At 43.6% G+C, this 12,261-nt stretch overlaps 1 protein-coding gene across 1 annotated transcript; it reads right to left on the bottom strand.

Moving 5' to 3' along the window:
• Positions 1-8,431: 8,431 nt before the first annotated feature.
• On the bottom strand, positions 8,432-10,062 carry LOC120853559 (peroxisome biogenesis factor 2-like). Its single transcript, XM_040227520.1, is given in 2 exon segments — positions 8,432-9,808; positions 9,811-10,062. Coding segments are annotated over 2 exon segments (909 nt in total). The 5' UTR covers positions 9,950-10,062; the 3' UTR covers positions 8,432-9,038.
• Between the last annotated feature and the right edge of the window lie 2,199 nt (positions 10,063-12,261).

A 12,261-nucleotide genomic window follows, 5' to 3' on the forward strand; every position in this document is an offset into this window, starting at 1 on the left:
ATGACAAAGCATTGCTTGAGTCATACTTCCTCATTGCAGAGGCAGAGGCAGGAGAAACAGGTGAATAGGGTTTCAGAAGCGAGGGATCTTGGGTTCTCTTTCCAGTGCTGCCATGGACTTCCAGCAAAAGTTGGAAGGCTCAAAGCTGAATTTATTATTAGGTAACTTAAAACCAGAGAGACCTGTTACATGGAGGGTATTAGAGCCTGTCTGGAAGCTATGTTTATGTTGCCTTTTGTTTCAGAAGGAGACAGGGCCTAACACCCAAATTCTAGTCCGTAAGATCTTTTTCCTTAATTTCAAACTCAACCATTAAAATGTGGCTTTTGTTCATTTTACTGTTTTTTCCTCTGGAGCGAGACAGATCTCTCATTACTAACCTCATATTTTAAATTGCTTTTAGATTGAGCTGAAATTTTTTGGGGGTCTGTTTTGATGGTATGAGAAAAGCATGGGAGACATGCTCTGGGCTCCCAAGAGTAGAAAAAGGTTGCAACTGGAGGAAGCACAGCAGTGTGTGTCCAGTAAAGACAGTGGAGGAGGCCCAGAGGGTATCTTGGTTGGAAGTCCCTGGTTTTGTAGGAGCTGTAGTACAAAACTTGTAAAAGCTTTTAATTTTTTTGTAACTGGAATTTCCTACTGAGGATTCAGTTCTGTTTTTCTCTCATCCTGGAGAAAACTCAGACACGGTTCTAAGAGGCTAGGTTGACCAAACTTATACCTAGCTTTGACTCACAGTTGATACCCAGAATTTCCATAGCAACTGTCCCAAATTAATAAATCACGGTTACTTTTAAAGGCAGGGAGTCAGGACCATCACTTCCATTTTAAGCAACTGGTCTTTTGAACAGCGATGTCTCAAATGGGCACAAAGTCAGGGCAAAGGTCCCTGAAGACAGCCGTCAAGCTGGATTCTTGCTTGATCTCCTTACCAGGATCAGAATCTTGCCCCAACCCTCAAAGTTGCTTGGCCAGAGGACGACTTTCTTAGATACTTTTATTCTTCCAGGAGGATACATGCTGCTTGGCGTGTCTTTAAATGCTCACTAGAGTGGTCCACTTCAAACAATAGCCTACGTGGATTCACTGCTCTGCTGGCTCTCTGAACTTCAATCGTCATGCTCTCTGGGAACGTCTTCCCAAAAGGTCTGAGAGCCGTGAGTATTTAGTGCTGGTTGATGACTTTGCTGGATTCATATTGTGCCCTTCTACTGGCTGTAGCTTGGCTGGTGGCTGATGCCCCTTTGCTTTTGTTATAGGGGTCTCTGCCCTCACTAGCCCGTGGCTGAACTATGCAGTATGCCTCAGTGTTGCTCATGTCAGAGTAATGACACGTAAGGGACACGTCCAGAAGGAAATATTTTGTGAACAGTAATTTTTGAGAGCTCAGAAATTTTTCTATCAGATAGATGGTCCTTAGCACTAGGAATCACAAGAAGTCTGCGCAGAAGCAGAATTTCAGCTATTTTGATTATGTACCTTTGATACTGTCTCACACAATTCTGAAGCAGTCAGTACAATTAGCCACTCTTTAGCAGGAAGCACACAAACATAATCACACCTTAAGTAGTCCAGTGACCGTGTCACTTGTTTTCTGTCAGCGAAGGGGAGGGAGAGATTCAGCGACATCTCAAAATAACATCCGTTGGCATAGATCTTTAAGATTTTACAATTCGGTGCAGGGCAGTTGAACAAATATTTATTGAATTTCTGCTACAAGCAAGGAATTAGGCTAAACATTGTGTGAGACTTAAGGATGAATGAAGCAGAATGATAAGATACAGTGAAAGGAAATGATGTCAAAAACTTAAAAAAAAAAAAAACTGAATTAACCTGAGAAGGATATATATATATGAGGGAAAACTGCAGCAGAATTCTTGGATAAAAGCATAAGAATAAATATTCCTTATGAAACTCCTCTGGTTATACTTGACGCTGAGAGTGTCAATGAAATATCCAAAAGGAGGGGAAGAGCCACAGTGGTTGTGAGAATATCAAGCATCACAGGAGCGCCTCAAGTAGGGAAGGAGGCAGGAGCACACTTGTGGCTCAAGTTGGCGGATTGGACAGACATGCCTAACTTTGCTGTCTCCTAAAACACCTGTGATGTTTGTGGAGCCCCAGAGCAAGAGTGTGGAGGGCTATGTCTCATGTTTAAATATTGAAAAGTTTATAAGTCAAGCTAACAAACTGTTATAGTTTATCCTTCTGCCTTGACAAATACACCCTCATAGTGACAAAATTGAAATGTATTTGTATATTCATGCCAAATAGCCTCAAAGTGCAGTGTCAAAATTGATTTCACTTTTGTCAAAGCCGTGGCTGGCCTTGAGATGAGGCAGTAGTCATGCATGTGAACACAGCTGGCTCTACTCAGCCTTTGCAAAGAGCCTTTTCTTGGCATCCCTCATGTCTAGGGTGAACACATTAGCAATGCCACCTGCTGGACTGACCCAGAAAGGAACCCAGGCAGGTCCTAGACATGTTCTGGGGCTACTTGGAAAGGGAATTTGAGGGTCTTGTATACCGAGAATGTGATCCCACAGGGGATGGTAAAGGCCCTGAGTGAGCATACTACTTGCTTTTCTCTCTTTGGGATGGGAGGTGCTCAGAGTCAGTCTCCCTCTTGCCCAGATCTGAGGCAGTACTGATGGGGATGAACCAGAGAAGAGCCCAGAGTAACAAAATTTCTGAAACTGGAAAACAAGATGAATAAGCAGTAACAGATTTAGCAGACACAGGAAGCCTTACTCTTTAACCAACAGCAGGGAAAAGGAGGAATCAACCTGGTTTAACTATGAAATCCCCCGAAAGGTCTGAAATTGAAAGGTTCAGGGACTTCCAGAGGTGAAGATCTCCTATAAGAAAGAGGAGTTGTCTAAGAGCTGGTGAGACCCCTGTATTCTTTCTTCTGTTCCATACTTCTGAGATAACCAGCCTTCTCTCACTCAGGAAATAGACCACCCTTCTTAACTAGAATGGGAAATAAGTAGGTCTGTGGACCAGGAACAGCCAGGTGTCAGTGAAGGCAGGATGCCAAACTGAAAAATTCAAGGTTTTACTGAAATATGTCTATGGGATGTAGATCCCTGTCCCACCCCCAGGTGTCTACCCCCATTCTGCTTAGAAATACTGGAATCCAGGCCAAAAAAAAAAAAAAGGAGCATTTTCTGTGAAAAATATGATTGAATCTTCATAGTCAATAGATTGCTTCATGGGGGCAAATCTTCTAGGTAGCCATTTAGTTCTGCATGGGAGCAGACAGCCAACAATTAGCAGATGCTGGAAAGAGACTTGCAATAGTAAAAGCAAAAAGAAGCCTCTGGAAAAGAAACCAATTGTGCATGAAAAACTTCAAGCAAATACCATTCTTGAAGAAATTTTTTTAGAAAAGATATAGTACTATCCATGGCTGAAGAACAGTCACCCATGAATTAATATACTGAGACTATAAAAGAGCTTCTGGAAATAAAAACTTAATAGTGAAAAAGAAGATTTGATAATCTGGTTAGAAGATGACTTTGAAGAAACCTCTTCAGTCCCATACAAAAGAATCAGAATGATGAGACTCTTCTCAAAGACACAATTCTTTGGAAATATAGGATTTTGTAGATATAGGAAATTGTAAGATACTAGAGCAAAGGCTACAAAATTCTGGAGGAAACCAAAAATTTCAATAAAAAGTTTTATACCCAAACATGCTATTAATGTGAGGCTATAAGAAAGCAATTTTCAGACATTGGAGTTCCCCCCAAATCTTGCCTCTCTATAATGCTTCTCAAGAATTTATTGGAGAATGGGTTCCATTAAAAAAAATTAATCAGAAGACGTGGTGTGTCAGTCAGTGCTATGTACTCACTGTACCATTTCCGCTTCCCAACACACAGGAAGCGTACATATCCCAGCATCCCTTGAGGTTGCGTTAGAGCCATGTGAACGAATCCTGGACAGTGGAAGGTGGGAAGAAGGGATGTCACCCCTCCGGGCATGGGAATGTCCAGAATGGTCTTCTGGTCTCTTTCCTCTCAGTGGTTATTGCTCTGAGGCTTTTTGAGTTCTGGGTGGGTTTTTATGGGGTGGAGAGCCACTTGATCTGCACTGGACAGACATGACTGAGAAATTAAAAATTGTGTTGAGCTATTGAGATTTGAATTTTATCTATTGTTGCAACTACTGTGGCTTTCTCACTCTCAGAGAAAGTGAATGCTAATATAACACAAACTGTGTGGCGTTTGCTCAGTGGCTCAGTGCCCTGTGGTGGGCAGCAAAGGAATTAACAGAAATTGAGAAGATGGGGACCCAAGTTATGCAATGGCAAACATTTGAAAAAGTATCACTTGCTGTAATGTGGAATCCAGCAGCCCAAGGAGAACTGGTTGAAAAAAAGTTCAAAGTTGAAAGTGGGTATGGTGGTACCATTCAAGCTTAATAGGCTGCATATGGTTGTCATTAAATTGGGAGAAAGATGTGGAGGGGAGAAGGAGGCAATGAAATAAGTCTGTATCTAGAAGGCAGGGCTATGCTTAGAAAAGAATTTTGTGTATGGTTTGTGTCTATGAATTTGGTCAAAAAACAAGTATATTAAAAACTTTGGCTTTTGATGGAAGGAATTATATTGGCAGTGAGTTGGTGGCTCCCATGGTAAGAATCTGCCTGCAATGCAGGAGACCCCAGTTTGACCCCACTCCAGTCTTTTCGCCTGGGGAATCCCACGGACAGAGGAGACTGGCGGGCTGCAGCCCATGGGGTCACAGAGTCGGATACTACTGAGCACTTACACTTTTCACTTTCACTCGATTTAAAAAACACCTGAGTTTGTGAACTAAAATAACCCCTGCAGCACAAACTTCACAACCAGAAAAGAGGACTCAAGGGCTCCCAAAGGGACACGCTTGACAACACTCTTGTCAGATACGACCAAGGAGAATAAAAATCAAGAGTCTCCCAAAGAGCAGAGAAAAGGGCCACAGAGAATATTGCTAAAGGAGTTCCTTCCAGAGGTGGAGTCACAGGGCTCCAGCCAGGAACTCCCCTGTCCCCAGGGTTGGGCCCTCCCAGTGTAGGAATGGATTTCAGAATTGGTAAGGGGCGGTGACTGTCTGAGGTCTGCTATTCAGCACTTTTGCTAAAAGTACTTTTTGTCTGTAAGCTAAATTTCTAGTTTGTGTTTATACAACTGATGAGTTTTGATGTTAGTTCATTAACAAACCAAGGGGGTTGGAACTGATGGAGATTATTGCTTTAGACTGTCTTTAGTACACACATTGGAAGAAAAATAAAATGCCTTGGTGATAAGTTGGGTAGATTTGGCAGACATAATTCTAGACGTTCCATATACACTTTTTCGGACACACGGAAGACCATGTATCCCAGTCCCCCATAGGTTGAGGTCTTATAACTTGAGTTCTGGCCAATGGGAGGTGGGTGAAAGTGAAAGTGAAGTTGCTCAGTCGTGTCCGACTCTTTGCGACCCGTGGACTGTAGCCCACCAAGCTCCTCCATCCATGGGATTCTCCAGGCAAGAATACTGGAGTGGGTTGAGGTAGAGGTAATGTAAACCATTTCCAGGCCTGGCCCTTAACAATCCTCCAGCTGTCTCTTCTTCATAGACAACTTTGGAGGCCCTTGTTACGGATGGCCTACTTAATGGAGACCAAGCATAAGATACATGGCTACGACTGACTGTGAGAAGCATTCTTCCTGTAACAAAATGTCGTCTAAAAACTGGGAGAGGCAATATGACAGCAAAGCATGCAAAACCCCCAGGATGAATGGAGTGGACCAAGCACGCAGGTCTCCAGTCTAGACAGGACAGGTCTGCAGGTTCTGGGAGAGACTCCCCCAGTGAGAGGAAACTGATGGAATAACCAGTGTGGTGGACACATGCCATAAAGTCCTGCTAGAAAATCGGAAGTTGAGTTACTGATGCCAACATGGAAACACAGGGGTGGAAAGAAGACAATAATTAGCTCCAGGAAAAAGCAAGGTGGGTTTCAGAAAAGAAGAAAAACAAGTTGAGTTTGCTGCGTGTCTTACTTACCAATAGCATATAGACTCATACTTTTATAAGCAGGGCCGTAACCGTGCTGAGCAGGAGGAGACGGGGATGGAGAATGTGCAGGTGTTGGTGGGGGAAGGGGAAGGGAGGAGGAGACTTCGTTATCGTATTAGGAAGCCCATCAGCTCAGTTCAGTTCAGTTCAGTCGCTCGGTCATGTCTGACTCTTTGCGACGCCATGATCGCAGCACACCAGGCCTCCCTGTCCATCACCAACTCCCAGAGTTCACTCAGACTCATGTCCATCGAGTTGGTGATGCCATCCAGCCATCTCATCCTCTGTTGTCCCCTTCTCCTCCTGCCCCCAATCCCTCCCAGCATCCGAGTCTTTTCCAATGAGTCAACTCTTCCATTGAGGTGGCCAAAGTACTGGAGTTTCAGCTTTAGCATCATTCCTTCCAAAGAACACCCAAGGCTGATCTCCTTTAGAGTGAACTGGTTGGATCTCCTTGCAGTCCAAGGGACTCTCAAGAGTCTTCTCCAACACCACAGTTCAAAAGCATCAATTCTTCAGCGCTCAGCCTTCTTCACAGTCCAACTCTCACATCCATACATGACCACTGGAAAAACCATAGCCTTGACTAGACGGACCTTTGTTGGCAAAGTAATGTCTCTGCTTTTGAATATACTATCTAGGTTGGTCATAACTTTGCTTCCAAGGAGTAAGCGTCTTCTAATTTCATGGCTGCAGTCACCATCTGCAGTACATTGCCTAAAACAAAGCAAAAAATAATAATAATAACAGCACATTATTCATAGATATGCACATTTTCCTACTGAAAGATTCAGCTCAAAACAACCATTTCTGATAGAATTTTAAGCCCAACCAGTTTCAGTGGTGAATTTCTTATAATAGTTGCCTTGATAGTGGGTGTTCTTCAGCCAAGCTATTAAGAGAAATGAGCCTGGTTGTGGTGGAGGCCTTAAAACATCCTGACAATCAAATGACTCATGACCCTATTTATCTCCATTGTCCTTTTTTGCCTCCTACAATCTCTGACCTTTGCAGCTGGCTCAAAAAAATGATGTCCCCCTCAATCATTTCTTCTCAAATAAACCGCAAATCACAACTATCATTCTTTGCTTGCTCTCTGGACAATGATGTAAAACCAGTCATGGTGTCTCAGCACATACGAATAATTGTTGCTGTAGAAATCTCACTCCCTGGTTTTCTTTCTCTTTCTACTTTTATTAAGTTGGATGAACATATTATGGTGTGTGGGTCAAATCTGGCCCATCACTTCTGGTATGTGGTCTGTGAGGTGAGAATAGTTTCATACTGACCTCTCCTCAATTCATACGTACATGAAGCAAAAACAGTGGCAGTAAGGCCAGAATCAGAGAGACTGTAAATAAAGGGGACCCAGGAACTTAGTCTATAAATGTATAGAAAGTGAAAGTGAAGTAGCTCAGTTGTGTCTGATTCTTTGCGACCCCATGGATGGTAGCCTACCAGGCTCCGTGGTCCATGGGATTTTCCAGGCAAGAATACTGGAGTGGGCTACCATTTCCTTCTCCAGGGGATTTTCCCAACCCAGGGATCAAACCCGGGTCTCCTGCACTGCAGCCAGACGCTTTACCCTCTGAGCCACTATAGAGCCAAGTGCTAATCAAGTAATTTCTCCAAGACACAGTTTGGTTCACAGTTTCCCTCCAGTGTCTAGTGCAGCGCCCCTCAGAGTCAGTGACAGTAAGTGCTCGTTGGCGTAACTGTCATGTAGCATCTGGTAAACAACAGGTTCTTGGCAAATGCGTGCATGAATACATAATGGGGTGAACAACAAGTAGTTATTCAGTTCAGTCAGTCAGTCGAGTCCAGTTCTTTGCAACCCCACGGACTGCAGCATGCCAAGCTTCCCTGTCCATCACCAACTCCCAAAGCTCGCTCAAACTCGTCCATCGAGTCGGTGATGCCATCCAAACATCTCATCCTCTATCGTCCACTTCTTCTCCTGCCTTCAATCTTTCCCAGCCTCAGTGTTATTTCCAATGATCAGTTGTTTGCATCAGGTAGCCAAAGTATTGGAACTTCAGGATTGATTTCCTTTAGGATTGACTGGTTTGATCTCCTTGCAGTCCAAGGGACTCTCAAGAGTCTTCTCCAAGGCCACAGTTCAAAAGCATCAATTCTTTGGTGCTCAGTTTTCTTTACGGTCCAACTGTCACATCCATACATGACTACTGGAAAAACCATAGCTTTGACTATATGGACCTTTGTCACCAAAGTAATGCCTCTGCTTTTTAATATGCTGTCTAGGTTGGTCATAGCTTTTCTTCCAAGAAAATTGTTATTACTGGTTCCTTATTACATATGTGGAACCATGGGGGATAGAGTAGAAGAAATGGTCCTCAACTTTTTTTTTTTTTTTTTTGAGTCTCCATCTTTTATTTTTAGTCTCACTTCTTTCCAGGAAGTGGCAGAATGAAGGCACAGTCTTAGTGGTCATTTGTTTAAAAAAAAAAAAAAACCCAAAAAAACTGCCCATTATTCTTGATATTAAAAATTAAACACAATGATAAAAAAAATAGCATGTAACCATTTATATCACATATTTAGGATCATGTGGTTTCCAGTGTGAGTAGAATGTAGTTGTGCCTGCGAAGGAACAGAAGGCAGTGGCTGAGAAGCACATGTCCTCATAAAACATATCTAAGTAGTACACTCAGGATGACTCATGCTAAGGATTTAGACATAATACCCCAGTCCAGTACTCTTGCCTGGAAAATCCCATGGATGGAAGAGCCTAGTAGGCTGCAGTCCATGGGGTTACGAAGAGTCGGACACGACTGGGTGACTTCACTTTCACTTTTCACTTTCATGCATTGGAGAAGGAAATGGCAGCCCACTCCAGTGTTTTTGCCTGGAGAATCCCAGGGACGGGGGAGCCTGGTGGGCTGGCGTCTACGGGGTCGCAGAGAGTCAGACACGACTGAAGTGACTTAGCAGCAGCAGTTCTTCTCAGAGGAAACAATTTTAGTTTCTAAGGGACACTCACTTCTGCCATCTCAATGCCTGATTTCAAAGATTGCAGGCTATGGACTTCTGTGCCACACTTAGGACAGGTGAAGGACACATCAAATAAGAAGCTACTTTTCACGCAGTAGTAACAAAAGACATGCTCGCAGCCAATGGTGTGAGGCATGGTGGGCCACTCCCCACACAGAGAACACTGTCTGCCACTGGTTGCCAGCGTGCTGTCACTGCCTGGGGCTCCGGTCAGCGGGACACACCATGAAGAGAGCTTGGCTCTCAACTTCTGGACATTGATTAGGGGGAGGAGAAAAATTAGAAACTCGGCAAAGCCGTGCCAGAGGAGTTCCCTATTCATATACTCAAAGCCCACTTCTCGGACACTTTGGGGCTTGTGAAAGACAGAATGGATGCCCAGCAGACGTTCAGTCAAAGTTGCAAACTTGCCCCTTTGGAGGAAGATCAAGAAATTAATCAACCCGCCTAACTTCAGAAGTCCGACCACCAGATTCACGCACTGCCTGGCTTTCCTGAAGGATGCGATGTGACGGTTCCGAAACAAATCGTAGCATCGTTCTTCTAACCACTTGCCACCAATTGTACAGACAGCATACCAGAGCTTCTGATTTCTGCTTGGTGGCTGGTAGCTCAGGTTTGGGGAAAGATCGTTCTGGTACTGAATATTCAACACTGACTGTCCCACTGTGGCATTTTTAGAGTAGATGGTGAATCTCCACAAGAAAAGCCACAAGAATGCTTTCACCTCTGGTTCAAAGCGGGCCCTGGCTTAAATCCATGAAAGCACTGAGTAAACTGGGACCAAACGAGCTGCTCCAGGGCCTTGTTTAGTTCAAGTGCATCCAACTGGCTGATTCTTAGCACTCTGTTTGTCCGCTCTGCATTCTCGTCTCTGGAAGCCATGTCTTCTCTGAAGGTCTCTTAGGAGTCTGCGAAACGCCCCGCTCCAAGTAACTGTTTCTGAAACATCTCTGGGAAGCTTGGCCTTTCCAAGCCGAACCTGCGGTCCCCCAGCTTCCGGAGTTTGCCGGTCCTCAACTCTTAATGATGGTCCTCAACTCTTAACACTTTATGATGATAATGTCAGTAAACAATTATCAGCTGAAATGTGAATTACAGATAAGTACCTTTCTAACTGGGCTATCAGAACCCTGGGGTCCTCTTTCCTATCATCAAGAGAGTTGTCCTTTCCCATTTCCCCCCATTTATAGCTCATCTCTTGCTTTGTCTAAGAAAGGCATACACTTGACATTTTCCAGTTCTTACTGTGGTCCTTGGCTCTGGCCTCTAAACACCCCCTCCCCACTCCAGGGCACAGTCGATTTGAAATACTGACTTAAGGGAAGAGTCTTTTAGTTGGAGACATCAAGAACCTCCCCCAACCCCGATCTTTCTTTCCTTTCCTATCTTGTATATATTTGTGTTAAAGATGAAGCATGGCACTGGAAATGAAGATATTTTGTCCCTTGCTGGTGTGTCCTAAAATAGACTGACAGTAGACCATAGGTCTAGTTTTTATTTCATGACCTTCTCTTTCATCCCTTGTTGCAGTCCTTTAATGGACCAGAGCCTGGCGGTCTGGAGTCGACTATAAGAAAGTGATAGAGAGAGAGACAGACAGAAAGAAAGAAAAACCACGGGGACCCAAGCTCTGATGGAGCAAGGGTGCTTTATTAGCAGAAATGCAGGCTTATATGTCTTTGGTAAGATGATTATTCAGCCTTTGCACAGGATGAAATTTTATCAATAGCCACAACATGGGTAGTCTAGTACATACAAGGTCGCTGATGCTGAAAAGAGTCACTGCATGTCTTATCCTATGACCTCAGTCCTGAGAACTGTGTGCAGCTCTACTCATTCTCAGAACAGGAACTGATAAAGAACAGAGAATCCTTGAGAAATAGAAAACTTCATGCAGGAATCCTCCTGATAAATGTTCCCTGACAATCCCTGACTGTGATCGAGAAATGCACAGCTCTTGCGAGTCTGATAATCTCTAGGCCCCTCCATGTTGCTGCCAGTGGCGTTATTCCATTCTTCCTTACGGCTGAGTAGTATTCCATTGTATATTTGTGACCCTTTTTACCTGTTGTTAATGCTTGTCTCTGTGACGTCTTTACCTAGGAAGTAAAACACCTGTGAGGTGCACAAGTAGAATAGGTTTCTGTCCAGTGACTAGGTCATGTCCAGCTCTGTAGATAGGTTAAATAAAGATGGTTAATGTGAAAAGTGTAACTGGAACATTTTCAGCAACTGTCGAGTTTTCAAGTTACCTTGGAAAAGCCTGTTGATAAAAATTTTGTGTGATTCTGTATAGTTTAAATCTGCATTATAATCATAATGGTAAATAGACGCTTAAACCACAGAAAATTTTCATCTTACTTCACCTTACGTTTTAATTTTATCTACTTCCTAATATAAAATAGAAACATCATGATGAAAGCATGATGAAAAGTTTATAAACCACAGTGTTTAAAATTTTTTTATTAAAACATTTAAAAAAATGGAAGTATAGTTGACTTAGGGCTCCTCTGGAACCTCAGCTGGTGAAGAATCCACCTGTGATGCCGGAGACCCCGGGTTCTATTCCTGGGTCTGAAAGACCCCCTGGAAAAGGGATAGGCTACCCACTCCAGTCTTCTTGGGCTTTCCTGGTGCCTCAGCTGGTGAAAGAACCCGCCTACAGCGTGGGAGACCCGGGTCCCATCCCTGGGTGGGGATGATCCCCTGGGGGAGAACACGGCAGCCCCCTCCAGGATTCTTGCCTGGAGAATCCCATGGGCAGAGGAGCCTGGCGGGCTGCGGTCCAAAGAGTGGGACTTGAGTGACTAAGCACAGCACATATTTAATTTACAAATGCCACGTTACTTTCAGGTGTATAGCAAAGTGATTCAGCTGTGTATATATACACACACTTTTATATTATTTTCTATTACAGGTTACAAGATACTGAATGTAGTTCTGTGTGCTTTACAGAAGGTCCTTGTTGTTCATCTGCTTTGTGTATAGTAGGGTGACTATTAACCCTAAACTCCTAGTGGAGCGGTTTGTAACTCCTCCGCCCCTTCCCCTTTGGTAACCGTAAGTTTGTTTTCTATGTTTGCGAGTCTGTTTCCGTTTTGTAACTAAGTTCATTTGTATCATCTCTTTTAGATTCCACCTACAAGTGATGTGTGGTATTTCTTTTCTCTGACTTACCGCACTTGGTATGATTG

This window comes from Oryx dammah, unplaced genomic scaffold (genome assembly GCF_014754425.2).
Source record: "Oryx dammah isolate SB20612 unplaced genomic scaffold, SCBI_Odam_1.1 HiC_scaffold_26, whole genome shotgun sequence".
Taxonomy (NCBI): domain Eukaryota; kingdom Metazoa; phylum Chordata; class Mammalia; order Artiodactyla; family Bovidae; genus Oryx; species Oryx dammah.